Consider the following 21,303-nt stretch of genomic DNA (forward strand, 5'->3'; position numbering starts at 1 on the left):
TTAAGTCAAATTTTATCAAGCTTAGGCTAGATCGATTTCGAGTTCGAATCTGTTATAGGCTCGAGCTTTCTCAGGCTCAAGTTCTGTCAGGTCCAAACTTTCTCAAGCTCAGATCTGTCACCAACTCAAACCGTTACGGACTCGAATCAACACATACGAACTTTTCAGCCCGAGCATACTTTACCAGCTCTAGAAAAACAATGATTTAATATCATTAGAAAGAAGAAAAACCATAAAAGCGGGTGAAAATGTTTTTAAGATAAAAATGAGTTGTTATTTTGTTTTTTAAAATGAAAAATGAACATTAGGAAAACGAGAGTTAAAATTTAAATCTCTTAAGTTTATTTTTATTTTTTTACATTTCTTTAGACTCAGATGGTCATATTAACATTACCTATCACAGATATAGAATTATAGAGAAATAAATGCTAAAAGATGAATTTGCGTGAGCTCTGCTGCGAAAAACTATTTTACAGTTCATGAACTTAAAAGTAGCTGAAATAGAGTTTTTGGGATTAGCTTGGATAAAAGATTGACCAAGTCAAATTCAATTTTTAATAATAAAAATCATTTAAATTCAAGTTTAATTATAACAAATAAAATTAACATAAAAAATATTTTTTATTAATATTTTATCAACACATATAAACAGTGCAGTGAATCAGGTTTGACCAAAGAATCAAGATGATTGATATACATTAACGCAAGTATTCACATTTAAAATTTCAACTCGACTAGTTTGTATTTTTGTTAATATTTACACAAGAAGCATTACACAAATCATACAACATATTCAGTGGATCAAATCCCCTAATAAATGTCACAACTGAGATTTTGCAGCTGTGTTTCTGAACCAACCTCATTATTGCCTTAGATATCAGAGGGTGAAGAAACTATACCCGGCATTTTTGTATTTATAGGACTTGAGGACATAAATCCCATATAACTTCTTAAAGCACTTTGAGATCATCATGGCCGGTAAATTCTGATCGTTTTTTTGACCTCGAGCCGACAGAATGGACATCGTGAAACTGCAGATGAGCATCTACGACAAAGCACATGGCCACAAGGAGCTATCGTCATATCAACTTCATTGCTCAAACAAACCCGGCAAAGCCATGCTGCTTTTGCTGTATCAGCTTCCTTTACAGCTACATCAAGCTTTTCCTGCAAATTTGGCGGCAACATTAAATACTCATCTTCTAATACCACCACTCAAGCACCATTAGCTATAGACCATGATCCTAAACAGGAACCATAAATCCCTACATCGACTGTGTGCTAAAGTTCAACTCTGAAATGTTCAGACTGACAACCATGAGACTCAACGGACCAAAACAAGCAATACGTGTGGATGTGATAAGATACATGGAGTTTTAAAATACAAATTATGATGCTGGAATTTGCAAAACCACTTTAACATAGAAAAAATTGAACCTGTTCAAGCAGAAGTGCTGTTCGTGATTCTTTTAATTGTTCTTGAAGGGTTATAGTTTGCTGCAGTAGTGACTGCTTCTCCACATCCATGTTGATTCCAGCTGCAGACAGCATCTCATTAACCGCCTGAACCAGTTCTGCAGCCGACACTCGACCATACTGGAGCTCTTTAATAGGCTGCATTGAAGATAAACAAAATCCGATTAGTTGCTGCTATACAATAAAAGAGAACAGTAAAGTCCATTACCACTAATGATTGCCATGGAACAAGGATACAATTTGCTTAAATCCCATATGATGCCAGAATTATTTGAATAAATTTGGATATAGCACAGAGATATCTAAATAAATTTAAGTTCCAAATTGTAGCATTTTATCTAAATTACTCTCCTTTTCTTTCCCTAGATGGATTTAAAAAAAAAAAAATTGGTTACAAGAAGCAAAGAGGCTGCCACTAAGTTGCCACAACAACTCAAATGCACCTCCCCCCGCCCCCCTTTCAAACACATGTATATAAACTATTAGCCACCTGAACCACTCCATCAAAAAGTTTATAAACTACCTGGCAACTCCTTGGGCAGGAGTGCTCAAGTTCAGTATTCTGAAGGAGCTGGGATATTACCAAAGCGACGCAAGAGAGAATACGAATACAGAATCCAAATGGCTTTTTGTAATTGGATTAAGCAACAGTTATTATCATATTTCAAGCATCACAAGCGCAAACTAATAAAAGCATAGAAGGTAGCAACACAGAGATCCAAACCTGAGAAGATTTAGTTCTGCCTCGTTCAGAACTTTCTGGCATCTCATTGTGAGTCCTGTTGTCAGTTATAACAGGATTATCCTCAGGCAAGACTGCTGAGGAGGCACTGTTTTCCATCGATACACTTCTAAATGAGAAAACCTGAGAAGAAAGAAGAGACTCAGTCTTTCCTGGCACTGTTTCTACCTTGAATCTATAGAGGGCTTGGCCTGCTGAAGGTCTGACATCCTCTGGAACTCTACCATATTTCAACTTCTCTCCATCTTGAGTCCGCCAAGCCACTATTTCTCCCCTATAAAATGGCCTCAATGGGTGAAGCTGCACTTGAAGAGCATCTTGAGGCATTATCTCTTTGCCGATCAAATTGTCACTAGTGGTTTCAATTTCTTCTCTCTTGTCAGAATGAAGTTTCAGAATATCAATAATTGCAGCCTCAGATCCTTCAGGACATGAAAACAAAGATCCTATAGGCAATGGAATGGGGGATCCTAAAACCTGGCTTACAACAGTTGCAACAACATCAAGAACAGAGATATAAGTGGGAGGCTCAGCAACCAAAATACAGCCTTTAGACTTGTTAACGAAGTAAAGAGTCCGATGTCTAGATTCATTCTCCCACTCTGGAATTACAGAATCCTTGGATACAAAGGTAATATCTTGAGATCTTGATAGGAGCCAGAAACGGGTATGAAGGCACTTAACAAACTGCAACTTGTCTGCAATAGATTCCAGAGAACTATGTATAGTTCCCAAATCCATATTGTTAATTCCTGGAAGATAACCAGCTATACTATTTACAAGAGTCCACACAGCACCCTGAAAGGATCTGCTTAACAGCTTCTCTCTGATAATATCTAATGGGATGGAGCCAATACCATCCAAAGTCTCTAAATTGCCTTCATTATCAAGTTTCTGCAAACACAAGCATATAAATTAACACAGATGCTCTAATATTTTTCATTGTACGAGACTATGAAAAAATCACTAAAAAGTTCAACAGAACAAGACCAAAATACCTCTGTGACAACTTCAGATAGCTTTTTGATGCCTAAGACTCTGCATATTCTCTCAGGAATATTCGGGTGAACAAATCTTAACCTAGAAGTGTCAATATGCTTAACAAACCTAGAGCCATATGAATCAATGTATATGCAACTCTTTGCATGAACGAGTCTGCAACCATCATCTGGTAATACAGCATCTGATTTCCAGTCAAGCCTATCAAGCATATTTGCCTCAACAGTTCCATCACAGACAAAATATAGAATTTCCATCACAGCACGGAGTTCATTTGGATTTAAACGCTGATATCCACATGCTTTCTGTAGATTTAACAGAAGCTCTTTTGCAGAAGCAACTGATAGCATGTCCTGAAGTCCCAAATCCTTAAGAATCTTCATGAAAGGAAGATAGAGAGAAGGAAGCTCAAAAGAAAATGGAGCCAAATTAATGGTCAAACGTGCAAAAAGAGAGTTAGCTGGCACCAGGCGTGTTCCATTTGCAGCAGGCAGAAATGCCACTCCTTGCAGCTTTGCTATATCTGCATAAGCCAAACTTCCGTTGCTTTAGTCTTCTAACCATATAATTCCACAACTGTGATGTGCAAAAGGTAAACTTACATAAACCAAGATTCAATGAACTTGTCAGTATAATTGAACTAGTATGAAAGTACGAACCAAATAGCTATAGTAAAATATAAATACAGTGATGCTCTCAAAGAAACTAAAGAAATTTGAAGAGTTGCTGTAAACCCATTCCATTCTAGAGATAGTTGACAGCAGAGGAACATAGCAACCTGAAGAAGAGAGGGAGCCCCATATTTTATCCAAATATTTCAAAACTTCATAAGTAGCATCATCTATGGTCATCATGCCTGATGCAGTAGGCCAGTGAGCAAGAGTGTCTTCACCACCATTTTTCCCGATAATCTGTCAAATTCTTGTTAGTTGTGTGTTTAGACATAAAGCTCTGTTGAATAAAAAGAAGGCAAAGGTGAAGTTTCATACCTGTAGATGTTTTAGTACTGTAGCAAAGGACGGAGGACTCCTCAAGTGCAGTGCTCCCCATGAATATTCAGGAGGAATAACATTTTGCCTAGAGAGAATAGGAGCACAGCTCCAAGCCAGAGGCCAGTCCTTCAATAGAATAGCTTCACCATAGGAAGCAAGAACTCTTTTCACACCCACATTTGGCAGGCCTAGTTCAGCTGGTACACAAGAAATATCTCCTAGTAGATTACAGAAGTTATTTCCATAAAGGACAGCGAAGTTTGTGAGCACAGCTTCAATAACAGACCCAGCCAAAGTCCACACTTCCATAGAGACTTCACCACGACAGCGGGTCATATCTGTCTCAAAATCATCAAAATCCCCAGTAGACTTCATGCACTCACTTCCAAGAAACTCAATCCTTTTAGCACATTCAAGTATCACATCAGCTTCTGTAGCAGTTCGAAGGCCTACTTTCCGTAGAATACGGAGCCACCCTTCTGTACTAAACCTTTCACCTGGAAATTTCTTCCTCTCACCTGAAAATACTGATGCTAGTAAAGCATCCCCAGGATCAAACAAGTCCTTAGGCTTGTATACATCAGATGAAAATTCATCAGCATTCCTAACAAAACTAGTTTCCCTTAGAGCTTCAACTACAGAAGAATCAGCTTGGAGATCTTGCCAATTCGTATAAAGATAAATCAGTATATCTTCTCGTTCATTCTGAGGTTTTTCTTCAAAACGAGGCAGACCAAACCTCACCAGAATTTGTTGATCATGCAACTGAGGGATCCCAAGAGCATGAAGTAGAGAACATTCAATTGAATCTGTTGAATACGACAGACAGTGCTCATTGCATGGTTTAAGGAATGAATTTGACGAGATCATACAATGTTCTTGGTTGTTTAAACCTGTGAAAGAACCCAAAACTGTTCTGTAGATGGGCAATGAGCGCAACACTTCAAGTTCATCTCTTCCATATCTGGGCCCATTATTAGAGAAATCAAGAGCAAAAAGATTAAGAAGTTCATCTCGATCAGCAGCAGAAAACAATGTGAGTTCAGGGAAAAAGCCAGCACGTTTAGTTGCGACAAGCTTGGAGGCAATAACTTGCCCTAATGACTGGCTGGATGCAGGAAGCAAGTTGCAAGAGATAGCACAATCCATGAAAGCAAAATCAAAAACAGGGATATGGCATTGATTCAACAATGATACCAACCAGGGGTAACGACTTTTAGATATTTCAAAAGCTGAAATGTACCGTTGAATTGAATCAGATTCAGAAGTTTGATCGACAGAAACTCCAGTTAGATCATGTTGTGTTGCAGCTGCATCCATGACACCATTCCCAGATATTGGATCTGTTGGAGGTGGAATGAAGACCAGATGGCAGTCCCTTACACGACATAAAATTGGCCTACCAAGATATGCAGGAATTAAAGGCCAATCAGAAAAGAGAGAAAGGTCGTCTGACGATTGACCAAAGCTTTTCCAAAAGGTTCTTACCCATTCAGGGGAAGGACCACCTTCACCACCAGACCCTGACGTATTCTCCCAGGAAAACCAGGGAGCCAAGTTTGATTCCATAACATGATTGACCCAGTTATCATGAAAAAGCAATCTCATATGAGTAGCCATTAAGTGAAATGAGAAACTCTTTAGTTTAAGTGCTGTTTGAATGGCATTTTTTGAAAAAATATCTTCGAAAATGGACCTATCCAACACCTTTGAGTGGACAAATTTAGCTGCTAATGGCCTCATCAACATCTGATGCTCCTTGTTTCCTAACCAAAGTTCAGTCACCCCCAAGCGTGCTAAATGATTTGTAGCAGTTGGACATGGTAAGCGCTTGACCTCATTGGCTATCGATAAAAGTCTCAGGTCTCCATTACCATTCCTGCTGTTACTGCTACCAGCTCCATCATCCCTCTGACCCAAGGTTCCAGCCCTACCAATATCCTCAACAACACCCCGGCCAAAATCAAATAAAGCCTTCCCCAAATTTGTTACCATTTCAAGTGCATCACCTGAAATGGCTGCATTCTGAGAGGAGCCTTGATAAGTTCGCGCATTAGACACTGATACGGAGTCCGGTCCAATACCCACTTCATTGGTGACTCTAATAAAAGCATTTGGGTTAAAGGGATCTACTAAAATATCATCTCCATGAGAATTTGATGATGCTGGGAATTTAATGTCAGACAAGCAGTACTCGAGAACATCTACAAAAGTATCAACAGATCGAAGAACAATAGAAGTTGATGGCGCCTTCAAAAGTTCACGGACCATTTTAGGTTTAATTTCTCGAACTGTAATTCCCACAGAATGGATTTCATTCACCAACTCCCACGGAACTGAAAACACCTGATAATGTTCCTTCACAAAGCTACAAACAGTAGCAGGAAGCAAATTACCACCGACCCCATTGCCAGGCTGGGAGAGAAACATACCTTCATCAGCCTTGACTAAATTTCCTGAGTACAGCTGCCAAACCGGTAGGTCAACCAGCCGGGTGTAGAAAGGCCTTATAACCTGTTCCACCAGGCATTCCCAATCAGCTTTAAGCACTTCAGCTGACGATACTTTACTATCATCATCAGCTCCATCACTCGGTACATAACCATTAGACCTTGGCCAAAAGGAATAAATCTGATCTCCATAAGCCTTCAAAGACAAAGCAACCGCCTGACTGGAACTTGAATCAATACTAGAAGTTGAAGGATCTCTCCTTAATTTCTGCATTTCCACTACCAATTCTATGTAGGAATCACGAACACAGGACATAAGTTCTCTGTTCCAAGCTTCAATCAACTGGTCTCCAGCATCAGGCTGCACCTCATAAAATCCTTCACTATTTTGGTATTTAAAGAGATAGCGACCACCGTTGTGGCGCACAAGGAAACATCCAAGAACAGTGACTGGCAACGTTACAACACCAGAAAGAGGAAGAGGAGTCATTATGGAGCTTGTATGATGACCATTAGTTGGATGGCCATTGCGGGATATATGAGCAGCAACTCCAGCAACTGGTGTCAAATTGTAGGCCAAATAGCGCCTAAGAACAAAAATGATGACTGTTAAAGAACATCAAGAACACTGCTGATATTTCTTAGGGAGAAGAGGCAAAGAAAAAGAGAATGCATGTAGAGAAAATGCCAACTTCTCTTATTTTGAATCAAGAGAAAACATTTTGAACTATTGCAAACCAACAAATAGAGCACAACATATTTATATGGATTTAAAGTAGTCAACAAAGTTTGGGGAAGAAGGGGAAGCAGGTGTTGCATGCCATTCACTAATCAGAGAATAAAACCCTTCAGCATACCTATCAAGGGCCATGTTTCTGGTCTGCCCAGATCCCAGGCTGAGCACAACGAGCCATCTATCCACAAATCTAGTTCCTTTTTGGAATAAGTTCACATCAATCACATGCAATTTAACAGCAGCATTTGAGCTGCTAAATAACCTGGATATTTGAAATTTCCTCCACTTTTTTTCAGAAAATGGATTCCTCAATATAGCTGATGATGGATCAATAAAAACAGAATAATCCTGACAAAGCTGTGTACTTCCTTCCTCCCATGTTGAAAATGACACCTGGATGTTTGAATTTAGATGATAATTAATGCTTTAAAAGAAAATGGTACAAGCAGGTAAATTATCACATAATTCCTTATTTCTTCCCTAACATAAAACAAATAAAAAAATCATACTAAATAGATAGACTGGAATGATGCAGTGGCACTTGGCCAAGTAACTACTGTCCCAAGCAAAGAACAGCTCGAGTGCTTTGAAACTCCTGATTGGGCTTCTCAGGCCATCAACTCCATGAATAAACAAAATGAACAAGGAAAGTACAATCCTTGGATAGAAATGTCCATTGCTTTAGTTGAAAAATGGAATACAAAGACAAAGAAACTTTACCTGCAAAACTGACTTTAAGGAAATAAGAATCCTTGATGCCTGCTCCAAAAATCTGTCAATTATTTTATTTACTCTATTCAATCCCAATTCAAGTCCATCTTTCAAGCATTCTGGCGATAGAGGCATGCGAATGATTGTAGAGTCCGATGATGACCATGGCATCTTTTGATCAATTAGCATCGGAATAAACTGATCACGAAATCTTTCAGACAAACTGGTACCTGCAAATCAGAAGTTTGCATTTCAAACTGCTTGCACAGATGGACAAAGATAAAATGGTAAAATCTCAGACGGCATCCAAATCTCGGGGAGAGAATGCAGTCAAAGAAAGGAGGGAAAATGGAATAAGGCAAGGGTCATCATTAAGGCTAACCCCATCATTATGAAATAATTAGCCCATAAATCTTCATCCAAATAACATACTGTGCTTACAACTAAATTGTTCTTTCTCGATAATGAATGACATATGGTAGTCAAAACAAAAATCAAATGATTTCTATTTTCTGATAGCAAAGACATACCAAATCAAGTATAAGCGTGACAAGGTAGAAAATTAATAGGAAAGGAAGAACAAAGTTACCAATCAAAGAAAACATTTTTGCTGCCGGAGCCTGGCTTGACGATACAGAAAGTGCTACACCACGAGGATCGAACATATAGAAATAGCCACCAGAGATGATAGACAGGACATCACAAATGAAGTAACAGCTTAGCAATCCCAAACCATAGTTTAGAGTATTAGCACGAAGTCTCCATGGAGGAATCAGCTGAAGACCACTTATCTCCTCTCTGTTCAAGCTGGCCCCTTCCAGAATAGCTACCAAGGCAGGCCCTTGAAATTCAACTACGCTCGTAAAGTAAAACAATATTCAGAATACCATTCGGTTGACAAGCAAAGACAAAGCTGGGCAGGTTGTTACAAAAAATGAACTACAAAATACAGAATACGAAAAACTCACTGAAGGAGAAGATACTCATTACTTCCAGTAGAAAAAGTTGCACCTACCATTTCAGAAGTAAATGACTTTGTAGAGACAAGTTTGCAGCGCCATAGCTCCTTCCAAGCATGTTATAAATTAATTTTCATTTTAACCTGTGGGTTCAATGATCTATGCAACACTTGCAACCACACAAAAATCTACCATAGCCTAATGTACCAATTCTGAGTAGTGTGACCAAAGAAACATCTAAAGGCAAATTCCATCATATTGAGGAAAAAAGTCCCATATCACATATTCAACAACAAACTTAGAAAAATTAAGAGGTATCACACATTCATTACCTAAGTTGTGCTGCAGCAAAGACTGGCGAGGATGCTCCCTCTTGTCAAATATTAGGTGCAGATTCTTAGCTTTACAGCAATCTGCCAACTCAAGTAGGTCAAACAACAAAAATTCATTGTTGCCATAAAGAGACAGAAGTTCACTGATTCTTGCAAACTCCATGCACGGGAGATCTTTAGTCATATCTTCGCTTACCAAAGAGAGACAGCGGAGCGATTTTACACCCAACCTATTTGCTAAGTCATTGTTGATACTTGGATGTATAAAACGTTTGCCAACCAGGGCACTATTTTCAATCCATGGTGCATCATTATACACCAGCTCTCCAGCAGACACCAAAACACCACATGAATCTGGAATTAGCAAAGGAGAATTAGAAGCCTCAAAAAAGGGTTTGTCTGATGAACAGTCAGCAATGGCTTCAAGGACACAGTTGACAAAACCAAATTGATCAGCTGACAAAGAAAGCCCCTTCAAATCATTCTGTAGGCGTTGTAGAACATGGAAGTAGTCCCAAATATCAAAACTGAGCCTGACACCTAATTCCAAGAGTAAGTCTCTAAATTCTGCTAATTCAGATGGGACAACATACAAATAAGGAGTAAATTTCACAGGAGAATCAAATGCAAGTGCATTTGGAGAAACAAAATCATCTCCAATCCAAACCCAGGAAACACCATCCAAAGAATATTTCAGCACCATAAAATCATCAGTACCAATATGTTCTTGCAATTTAGAGTAAAGCATTGGGATGCCTTGCTGCATTGCAGCATCAAAATCAGGCTCCACCAAAGAATGTGACTTCAGATTGCAGTAGGACTTAGACAGCTCTATTAATTGTGTGGAAAGAACATTTATGTTCAGCTGATCCATCCAACCAAGTCTTTGTTGTATGTATAATGAGTCACACTGACCATCAAGAATATGCATAGTTGAGGACACCATCCACATCTGTGATTTAGGTCTCACAGTGCTCGAGGATACTAGATGGCTAGTAGGTTTCAACCATGGGAGTCCTTGAAAAGGGGGATTAACACAAACTGGGCACCAAGCAATGGTTTTCATTTCAGACCAAAAATCTTCTTCAGGCATATCATCCATCGAGTTGCCCATAACATTTTCAATGTCTATATCATCCTTACAAATGGTTTCCTCCCTTTTAGGGAAGTCAACAGAAACTGCATCACGACATACAACATCACTATTCAGATCAATTAGGTCACCTGGCATCTCACTGCCATTGCCTTCTGATGCAGGATAATTTTCAGGAAGCTTGTTCGAGATGGCCTTCTGTACATCACCTTCTCTCACAGATGAAAGCTTACATGCAAGAGCATCTAAATAGAGAAGCAACTTCCTACCATAAGTTGCTGCTTCTGGGTCCCCAGATTCATGCAGGGTGGAAATAGATCTAGCACAATCAAGAAAACCAATGAAACCCAAAGTCCTTCTAAGTCCAAGGCTGACTAAAGTGTCTAAAGTTTCAGGATCTGAGAACTTCTCAGAAGGAAAGAAAACATCTTTACAGAGCAACTTTTGTAGCTCAGGGACTTGGGGATCATAAAGCCTGCAAAGAACATCACAGAGAGAAATTGATAACAGGGAATTCTTCAAGTGATGCTAAAAAAAAAAAAAATCATTGCACATATGGGTTTCTTGCAGAAACAAAAGCCTTTTTAAGTGACTAGGTGGAAGTAAACTACGGTAACTTTGCAAATTATTTGGCCTAAAGCTAACCTTGCAAACTTGCAGCAGATAAGAAAATTAAAGATATTAATTGGAAACAAATAAGAAATTTAAATGTATCAACCTGGATGGAGGTTGCCAAGAACCATTTGCTGCTAGAACAAAAGGTGTCGTAGACAGTGCAGATCTGATGGAGATGTCTTCCTCAACTAGCATCTTCACATCATGTAAAATGGCAGGAAAAGCTCCCTGCTGTGAAAGGAATTCTGACATGTGATTAAGAACATAACTTTTATAGAATTCCACCTTTGATGGCTCTGTAACATCCAAATACCTTGTAAGGATGATTCTTTCTCTTTCAGATTCTGCACGCACAAAATCATCATTTAGCATATCCTCGCGGATGCCATTGGGTTTGAGCCATTTAACAGGCTTTTTTAGGCTGACTAGTTTTCTACTTCTATATGACTCAAACATAGGAATATGCTTAATGATGTCAATATGCAGGTCTGTCATCTGCTCTTCATGGAACCACTTTGACTGCAGAATATAACTACGAAGTTCATGCAGCTCCCCTTCTGATGCATCAGCGAAAAGCCCCTCAATGCTCTCCATTTTTCCATTTCCGGCCACTGCTAGAAATGCATTTAGTATTCCACTTGCTGTTGGAGACTGGACAAAAAGTTCTAGCTGTGGATGTTGTATTCCTATGTCTTGCCTTAAAAATAAACAACCAACTTTTAGCAACAAAGTAGACATGTTCTCACTCCATCCATCATTTTTAATCACATTGGAACTTTTAACTAGTTGCAAGAGATAATTATCTTCAACTGGCAGTATAGGCCACTTGAAAAATATTGAGAGATCATCACAACATGAATTCAAATAGCTCCACAGCAACTTTATCCATTCCAAACTTGGGTGTCCTTCATGACCAGGAACCCAGCTTACCTTTTTTGCAAGTTGCCAATCAGCTGGAAGCAATTTCAAAAACAGCTTCTCAAGCAAATGGCATGATAGAAAAGAAAGATTTGATTGCTCACTTTGGGCCATATCACATAGTTTGCTATGAACCACTTCCAAAAGTTCACAATAAACCAATTGTTGCGGAAGTAAATCCTTGAGAAGACCATACTCATCCCCCCTTGCTATATAGATTCTTTCACCAGCTCCATTCTTCTCAAATGTTGTAACAGACTCATCCGCGAGAGGTAACAAAGGTAAACCAAACAAACAATCAGCTTGAACAGGAATTTTTAAGTCAAGCAAGCAATATTCAAGGGTCAAGATCACTGCATTCCTGTCCTTCAAACCACGTTTTCTCCTAGATAACAGAGATCTTAAAAACTGAGGTGTTAGATAATGTAATGATGGACAGACATCCATGAATCGCTCTACTACTGGTTTGGGAACATTTGCAACAGGTAGACCTGCGTCACATAATGCTTCAACCAGCTCGTGAGCTTTATGGAAGGTAAAATCAGGAAAAATAGTTTGTTTTGTTGAAATCCACTGTCCCCCTCTAGCTTTTGTATACAATACACGAAGACCGAACTCGGCAATAAAACTATAAAGTTTCCGTACCACAGATGCCCATGGCTCCAATCCTCCTGTTGTTGGCCAAAAAGAAAAGAAGAACTCAGACGGACCAACCAGTGAAGCAATTTTCTCAAGCAATTGCCCATATGCAGGAGCAACAACATCTTCAAGCAGGTAAATATTCCAGTCTGACCGTTTTTTCCCACCGCCAGCCATGTCGTTACCAAACCAGATATCCCTACGATTCGATGACAACTCAAAATATGCATTAATGTGAGTTGGAAGACCAGTGCTGATTGGCAATGGCAAAAAGCAAAAGGCACGCCCCTCAATGTTCTTCCTATCTTGAACGGAAGCCATAGAAAGTTGAAAAATATCACCAGCACAAGTGTTTTCCCGGCTAAAGACATCACATATTTCTGCATCCACCTTGACAGACTGTATATGTGCAGCAACACAAGCCCAGGGAATTGATTTATGAATCTTGTCATCAGCTACTGAATGGTTGGTTTTAGCTCGTCCACTGCCTAAACATTCAACAGTTATCCAACAATGTGACACAACACCAGATGAATTCTGTTCGGTCACCACAATCTTCTGACATTTATGTGGCAACTCTCTATCTATACACTTGCTCAATTTCTTCAACAGTTGGTCTTTATCCATTCCACCGTGTCGTTTTGCATCAATAAGGCCAAACATTTGATGCAAAGCATCAGAATGCATTTGTGGCTCACTAATGCAGTTTCTCTGCACACGATGCATAAGCTGCATTTCATGACCAGCTCCCTCCTTCACAAAAATGGAGATAGACTTCACATTACGAAGAAAAAGTAGAGCATCCGAAACAACAGCAGAGAAAGAAGAAAATAGAGACATAACATCGTCAGGGGAATATCCTTCTTTTTTAATCTGGCTTCGTGATGCAACACTAGAACTTCTAAGAGGGAAACGGAAAAGAGTGCCTGGAAAAAATTGCTGTAAGTCACAGCCAAAATATAAAAATGGAGAAAATTGATCAGGGAACTGTTCTAAAACCTTTCGCCCTACAAATTTTATTCTCAGTCCAGGATGGGATGGAGAGGTCCCTGGCAAATTACTAGCATGAGGATCAAACATTACGATGTTTTCCCCAGAAACAAATGTGGGAATGTCTGTGAAATGATAAACACAATTAAAGCCCAGTCCAAATCTTCCAATTGCAAAAGGCTTTTCAAGTTTGCTTTCCTGACCAATACGAGATATTGCATATAAATCTTGTGGACTAAATACAGAATCATTAAAACAATAAAGGGCAGGGCCTTGCCAGTCGGCCATTTCAGGAGAGAGAATAGAAGATGTTCCATATTGAGTTTTATCCAAAAGGAAGGTCACTTCAGAAGCTCCTGAATCCTCAGCGTTTTGAACCAGCTCAAAGAGAATTCCAGGACCATCTGCATACATTTCAAGTATATGTTTGAGCCTTGTTGTCAAGGCTTCATGCTGACCGAAGGCTTCAGCAGCTCCAGATAAACTCAAATTCATAGAGTCAGCACTCTCAGCAAGCAAGATTCGACGAAGCGAGCAGACACCAAGCTTCTCTGCGACCTCATTTGATATGTTTCCATGAACAAATCTCTGAGTACTCCTTGCATTCAAGACTGCAGCAGATCTGCCACTAAATAAGGTATCGGAGTCATCAGATCCGAGAAACCAGGGGGCATCATTATAAACTAAATCACTAGCAGGGTGTAGCCTCGCTGATGCATCTGGTAAATAGATCTTAACTTCTTCATGAAACTGAACTCCTGAAAGATGCTGAACAATCAGTATTGCTGCCCTGATTTCGTCAGCATCAAGTGGAGAGGAACCTTTTCTGGCAGCCATTCTACCTAAAATATTAGCATAATCAGAAGGCTTCAAAAATTCTCGAATACCAAGCTCCAAGAATAACTCCTTGAAAACTGCTAAATCCATTGGTATAACGCGTATATAAGGAGTCAAATGAAGTGGACCATCAAGAACTACCTCATCAGAAGTTGCAAATCCATCTCCAACCCAAATCCAGCGGCACCCTTCCAAAACAGCCTTTACAATGTCCATCTCATCAGCACCAATCATGTTCATTAATATAGAGTATATCCTCGGCATTGCTAGAGCCAACTCTTGACGGAGCACCTGTTCATTCACAATCTCATTGTTTTTTCCAAGCTCAAGTAACTGGGCAGCAATTGCACTCCCCCCGGGTGGAGTTAGCCATCCAAGGTTATAGGACAACGCTGTTGAAGAACATTCACCATCGAGTATTCGCATGCTTGCAGAAATAAGCCACAAGTCTGTTTGCAACCTTACAATCTTTGGGGGAGCAACCTTGGATGATACAACAGGCCATGGTAAAGCTTGAAATGGAGAAGACACTAACACTGGACACCAGCAAATCATACGGAGATCACTCCAAAACTTTTCCAGGTCAGATCTCATGTTGCGAGGCCTAAATGCAGTTGCAGCTCGTGAGAATATTCTGTTTACAGCTCCTTGATCATCACTTACTTGATTAGGAAGCCATTTCATTGCATTTACTTCTAAATAAGAAAGAAGTATTTTACCTCTCGAATGCACCTTGTGCTGATCTTCGTGCATCATTCGCTCAATTTGTTGAGCACTTTCTATGACTGTTTCAGGAGTTACAGATGTCCTAAGGCCCAAACCCTGCAGCATGTCCAAGATGCCAGATTCTTGAAAAGGGCCAGATGGGAAACTATCAGAGTCTTCTAGCAAAGCATATAATTCTTCATTACGAGGATCATAAAGCACTGAAGGACATTTAAGTGCACCAGTAGAGGTAGGCACAAATTCCAAATTTCTCAAGTAATCTCGAAGAGATGTATCTTCAATAGATAACTGCGGCAGGTTTTCTAGAACAGAAAGCATAACACTGTCACGAACTTCATTATGCATTTCTTTTATTCTATTTAACACTTGCTGCCTGTAAAAACGAGCTTTCCCCATTCTCTCAACTTCATAAAATCTTAACAAAATCTCTTCTTCACTATTTGAAGAGCAAAGAATGAATTCACCTCCCAAAAGATACTCAGGGATGCCAAAGGGTGGTAAGTACTTTTGAGGATTCTCTAAGTCGGAAAAACAAAAATTCTGAGCAGATTCTGCAGTGTGGACTCTATAAATGGGCAGTTTCTTGCAATTTTTTATTCTAGAACTATTAATAAGTTCTCCCAGATACCATTTTGGATAAAGAAGAAATTCCCGTAACTCATTCTTCTCTTCAGCTGTCAAGTTACAGTTAAATGTTTGTATTATGTTGCCATTTGAAGAGGCAATATCAAAAATGGAATCCAAAACACCTGAAAAAGTGGAATCAGATACATAATGAAACAAATCAGGATGTGCAACTCCATAATCAGGGTCCAGTATCTTGCATCCAATCTTCACAAGGATGCCTTGCATTCTAGCAGAAAGTTTCTCTGCCTTGATAAGTTTCGACTGTCTAGAAGGTCTATACAGATGCCCCGAGGTTGAAGGCAAAATGGGCCAATCTCCAAATAACAACAACCCTTCACCCTGATTCTGGAGATATTGCCAGAATAGCACAAACCAGGATTTAGTTGGGAAAGTACAAGATGACTCTGGTTCCCAGAGAACCTTACTTTTATATCTCCATTCAGCAGGTGCAAATCTAGGAAATAATTTAACAAAATGCTGAACACTGAAAACAGCAAGATTTGCTTTTGATGACTTTGCAATAGCAGAGAGCCTGCTCAGTAAATTAAGGGGAATGTCGCGATCAACTATTATATCAGAAATTTGTTGAAGCAGCATGTATTCCAACTCATTACAAACAAAATAAGAAACCCCTTTTGTGCCTTCAGAAAATATACCGAAGTCACCATTTGCCAAAGGAATCAATGACAGGTTATTGGCATATGCACCTACATCAGAATCAATCAAGTCCTCAAGACAATATTCCAATAATACAAGTTTAAAGGATTTGCTCAAGCTCATAAGTGTTGTGCATGACCTAAGAAAATGGCGTACTGTATCAGGAGTAACCACTTTTTGCTGAAAATCAGTAGCATATTTCAGAAACATATCAAACAGGTAACTTGGCAAATGGACAATAGGCATTCCTAGCTGCAACAGAGCCTCAGCAAGTTCCTTACTCTTTCCGAACTCCCCATCATGAAGAAAAGCTTCTACTGGTGACACCCACTTTCCTCCTCCAAGATCAGAATACAGAACAGCAGAATTACTAATATTTTTATATATGTTCTCAACCAAAATGCTCCATGGCTCTTCAAAAGAACCCTTGGGCCACAAAGAATAATATGAGTTTGTTGGACCAAGCAGTTCTCGCACACCCAACAGCATTTGCATAAAAATAGGAGCTATAACATCTTCCAAAAGAAGTCTATTCCAGATAGAACGGACTTTTCCACTTCTGTCCATATCTTCTCCATACCAAATGCCACGACGGTTTGAGGAGACCTCAAAGTACGCATTAACTTGAACTGTCAACCCGGTTCTCACTGGCAACGGAAGAAAGCAAAATGCTTGACCAAGCTTCAGAGCAGCATTCTGTTTAAAATGCATCAAATTAATATAAGATTTTAGTAAGACAGGTATGAAGTTTGAAGTAAGAGGTACTAAACCAGTCAAACCAAAAAGGGCACTTTGCTTGCTGCTTTAGAACTTAGATATACTTATATAGAACATGCAAGACTAAGCAATTAATATAATAAACAAATATTCTCAGTTAAAACCAAACTATCTTCAAAGATAGAAAAATGATTTCAGAAGCCCAAATAAACAGTAGTTAGGAATAGAATTCAAATTCACTTGAAAGGATAACTGCTAGAGCACCAAAAAACTTAATAAAAAGTAAGGAAGGCAGGTGTGCACAAAAACTTATATACCATGATAGACTCACGCTGATATATTAGTAACGGCTATTTTACACAAACATCAGATACTTTAACTTGCTGACTCAGGTACTCAGCCACTCTTCAACAGCAACCAAAATTTTATAAACACTTCCACACCAAGGCACTGGCATCCATAGATTTTTAAATATGTTCTATTAAAGTTTGCTGCTTCAGGTCTACAACAGTATAGGCAGTGCAATATTTAAAGCAAAAACCTGTGAATAGAAACCCAGTCTATAGAAGTTCTTTAAAAAAATTTATGCAACATGCTGGTTTCTTCACTATTTTATAAACATGAAATACAAATCCTTATAAGGTTGACGTAAAACAACTAAAACATGTGCTTTTAGGTAACCTATCTAGGATTATAACAAAGGAAAAATACAGTTCCTGTCATATTTCCCCAAGAGCTATAAAACAAACTATAGGCTGGCCTGGCCATGTAAGCCACTACTCTTTACAAATTGGTTTCTAGTAAAACCAAATGCCTATTATGCTCCTACGCTGAATCAGAAACAAGGTAACCTATTGTAAGACATAAGCTCAGTGCCAGATGTTTCGTGTATAGATCACCAAAAACCTTGAAATTCAGTCCATGTTGCGATGGTACCATACAAGAGAAAATTAGTTCAAACAGGATAAAAAGCATGTCAGGCTCCCTAACTTATAAGGCCGTGATATCAAGCATGTTCAGTGCCCTACACAAGCAAAGATTTATTACCATTAACCAAACCAGCATAAAACTACAAAACATAGCGGACACATTATGAAATTGACAACTCAGGGCATATGATCTTGAAGAACAAAAAAGAAAAAAAATTCAATAATACTTTAAAACAAAAATAATACACCAACAAGGGTAAGACATATTAAGAGCGGCAAATTACATCTGATGAACTGTCTGATATACATGCAGCAACAGATGCCCAAGGTAGCAGATGAATATCATATTCTTTGGATGCAGTAGCAGCAAAAGAACCAATCCTACTAGAAGCAGAAGCCATTGATTGTACAATATAAAAAGTATCAATTCTTTTTCTACATTCAGTCCCCGCCATCGCTTCACTCAAGAATTCAACCGAATAAGCATCAACCTCATTACCTGTACTGTTAACAACTGATTTTGACAATCTTAGAAGCGCCTGCCGGTGCCAAATAATTTCATCACTGGGAGAATTAACAGAGCATGAGAAAAGCTTTTTCGGCTCAGATTCTCCAGCATCCCATGTATACATTTCTATACAGAGCACACTTTTAAGAAAAAGTAACGAGAAAACCCCTTCCTCAAAAAGCTGGAAAAACAAGGAGGAAATATCGTCTTCCGAATAAGCTTGTCGCGAAAGCTTACTCCGGCCAGCTTGATCAGAATTCCTCAAGGGGAAACGGAATAAAGTTCCAGCGAAAGAACTTTTCATATCACAACCAAATACACGATAAGGAAGGAATTGATCATTGTATATTGAAAGAGCTGAAGAAGAAACAAAGTCGATTCTTTTTCCAGGATTAGCTGTTGACACATTGGGAAGATAAAAACCCTGAGGATCAAATAATACTACGTACTTGCCGCTCACGAACGAAGGCAAATCGGTCAAGTGATAAACCGAATTAAACCCAACCCTAGAAAATATTCCAACAAAAAAAAAAAGCAAATAAATATATAGAATGCAGAAAGAGGTAAGAAGCTGAAGATCAGTATAAAGCAATCTGAGCGAGAGGTTACCCGAATCGGCCAGTTTTCCAGGCCTGGCCATGTTTACCACTCCCTCCAATTCTAGAAATACTAACGAAATCTTCTTCTGTAAAAACCGCGTCGTTGTAAGCAAGTAGAGATGGTCCTTGCCACTGCCCCAAAGAATCCGACAGCAATGAATCCGTCCCGTGCGAGCGGCGATCAAGGCATAGACGAACTTTGGTGGCGCCGGCATCGTCGGCATTCTGAATAAGTTCCTTTAACACGGTGGTGCCCTCCGGGTAGTTCAGTAGTACCTCCCTAATCCGCCGGGTCAAGTCCACTTTCTGCCCGAAGTCTTCTAGAAGAATCGAGTCCCTTGCCGGCAATTCCATTCTTTATTTTTTTTTCTGTTTCGCCGGCGATATCCTTTGTTTTCTTTGTTTTAATTGTATGAGAGGAATTCGGAATTAAGCCATGCAGATGGATTTATTTACGTGTAAACCAGAAAAAAAAAATTTGGTGAGTTTTATGGAAATTGGGGGTGAGAAAAGAAAAGCAAGGAATTTATTTGTGCATAAGAGAAAAGTTCGCGAAGGCGGTGCGAGTTCTGGTTGATGTAAACCAAAATTCTAAAATATAAATAATAAATTGCCGTCTAGCTTCTGTTTGTCGTCGGTGAGCGTAAATTGTACGGTCAACCAGCCAGACTTTAGACTTCAATTCTTTACTGTATGAATTGCAAAACGGGGGGCTCGACCAGAAAATTCATTATTTGACCAACAAAAAATCAAAACTTCCATCAACTTTTACCAACAGACAATACTATTTATTTTAACATATTACTAAATTCACTTTTAAAAATAATAATAAAATTAACTATTATACATTTAAAATAAATTATAATTAAATAAAATTATTACTCAAATACAACTCTAAATTACAAAATATAAAAATTTTTATAATAATTAAAATTGATATAAAAATAATCAATATTAGAATATTCGATGAATTACAAATTTAAGTACTCAAAAAATTAAGTAATTAAGTACTGAATTTTTATTTAATATTGTTTGATATATTAATAAATATGCATACGAAATAAAATTATGTTCTTTGATAAAATTAAATATTAATTTTTAAAAGATTATTTATTTTTATTTAATTTAATTAATATAATATTTTATATTATTTTGGATGAATGATAAATTTTGTAATTCAACTATTTATTTTTTACAAAAAATGATAATTTATTTTAATTTTTAATAAAATAAAATCGACTTAATAATTTCTAATTTAAGTGACAAGCAAACCACCTACCTACAATGAAATGAAAATTGTATTCTTCATATTCGTTTTACGATCCATGTTTGGAATTCATAACCATCCCTCCTAACAATATTATTTGCACGGTTCAAACATACATCTCTACTTAGGAGTACAATATATCTTATTACTGCACCAGTAGTTATTATTTTGAATAATGTTATTTTACATTAATTACATGAAGTAAAACTATATTATAAAATTATAGGGTAAACTACACCAAATGCCACCAAACTTTAATTAATTTTTATTTTTTGCCTTTAAACTTTAAAAACTTACAAAGATGCCACTAACATTATTGTATTATTACAAAAATACCACTTAATTGTTTACTATCGTTATTTGATAACATGTGTTTAACATGGCAGTTAAATGTGCCACGAGTTTTAAAAAATTAATATTAAAATATTTATTTATTCTTATTTTTCTCTTTTTTCCCCTTTCTTTCTTCTTTTCTTTTCATCTTATTTCCCTTCCCAACAAACCTAGCAACCATCAATTCCACTACCGTCGATGGCTTCCCCGAACACCAAACCCACCAATGGATCTCCCAAATGTTGTATTTGGTGCACTGAGTGTTGTATATTCATTTGTAAACTTGTAATTTTTTGAACAGATTGGTTAATAAAACAAATTCATTGATTACATTGATATACTTTCTATGATTGTCCTCATGTGATTTTTGCACGCAAAGCAAAATGGAAACAAATGTTGCTCATTAGTTGTCTAATGTTTAAAATAATACTAAGTGGTATTATGTAGTCGG

General features: G+C 38.2%; 1 protein-coding gene across 1 annotated transcript; it reads right to left on the minus strand.

Annotated features, from left to right (window-relative positions):
- Window positions 1-602: 602 nt before the first annotated feature.
- LOC108479150 (uncharacterized) lies at window positions 603-20,019 on the minus strand. Its single transcript, XM_017781574.2, has 13 exons — window positions 19,263-20,019; window positions 18,430-19,159; window positions 11,209-17,195; window positions 9,398-10,965; window positions 8,696-8,959; window positions 8,116-8,336; window positions 7,517-7,788; window positions 4,207-7,246; window positions 3,996-4,128; window positions 3,217-3,740; window positions 2,201-3,112; window positions 1,438-1,614; window positions 603-1,167 (listed from the first exon to the last, which is right to left on the minus strand). The coding sequence occupies exons 1-13, from the start codon at window positions 19,604-19,606 to the stop codon at window positions 970-972; spliced, it is 14,370 nt and encodes a 4,789-aa protein (XP_017637063.2). The 5' UTR covers window positions 19,607-20,019; the 3' UTR covers window positions 603-969.
- Window positions 20,020-21,303: the final 1,284 nt, after the last annotated feature.

The sequence above is a fragment of the Gossypium arboreum genome, chromosome 12, assembly GCF_025698485.1.
Source record: "Gossypium arboreum isolate Shixiya-1 chromosome 12, ASM2569848v2, whole genome shotgun sequence".
NCBI lineage: Eukaryota > Viridiplantae > Streptophyta > Magnoliopsida > Malvales > Malvaceae > Gossypium > Gossypium arboreum.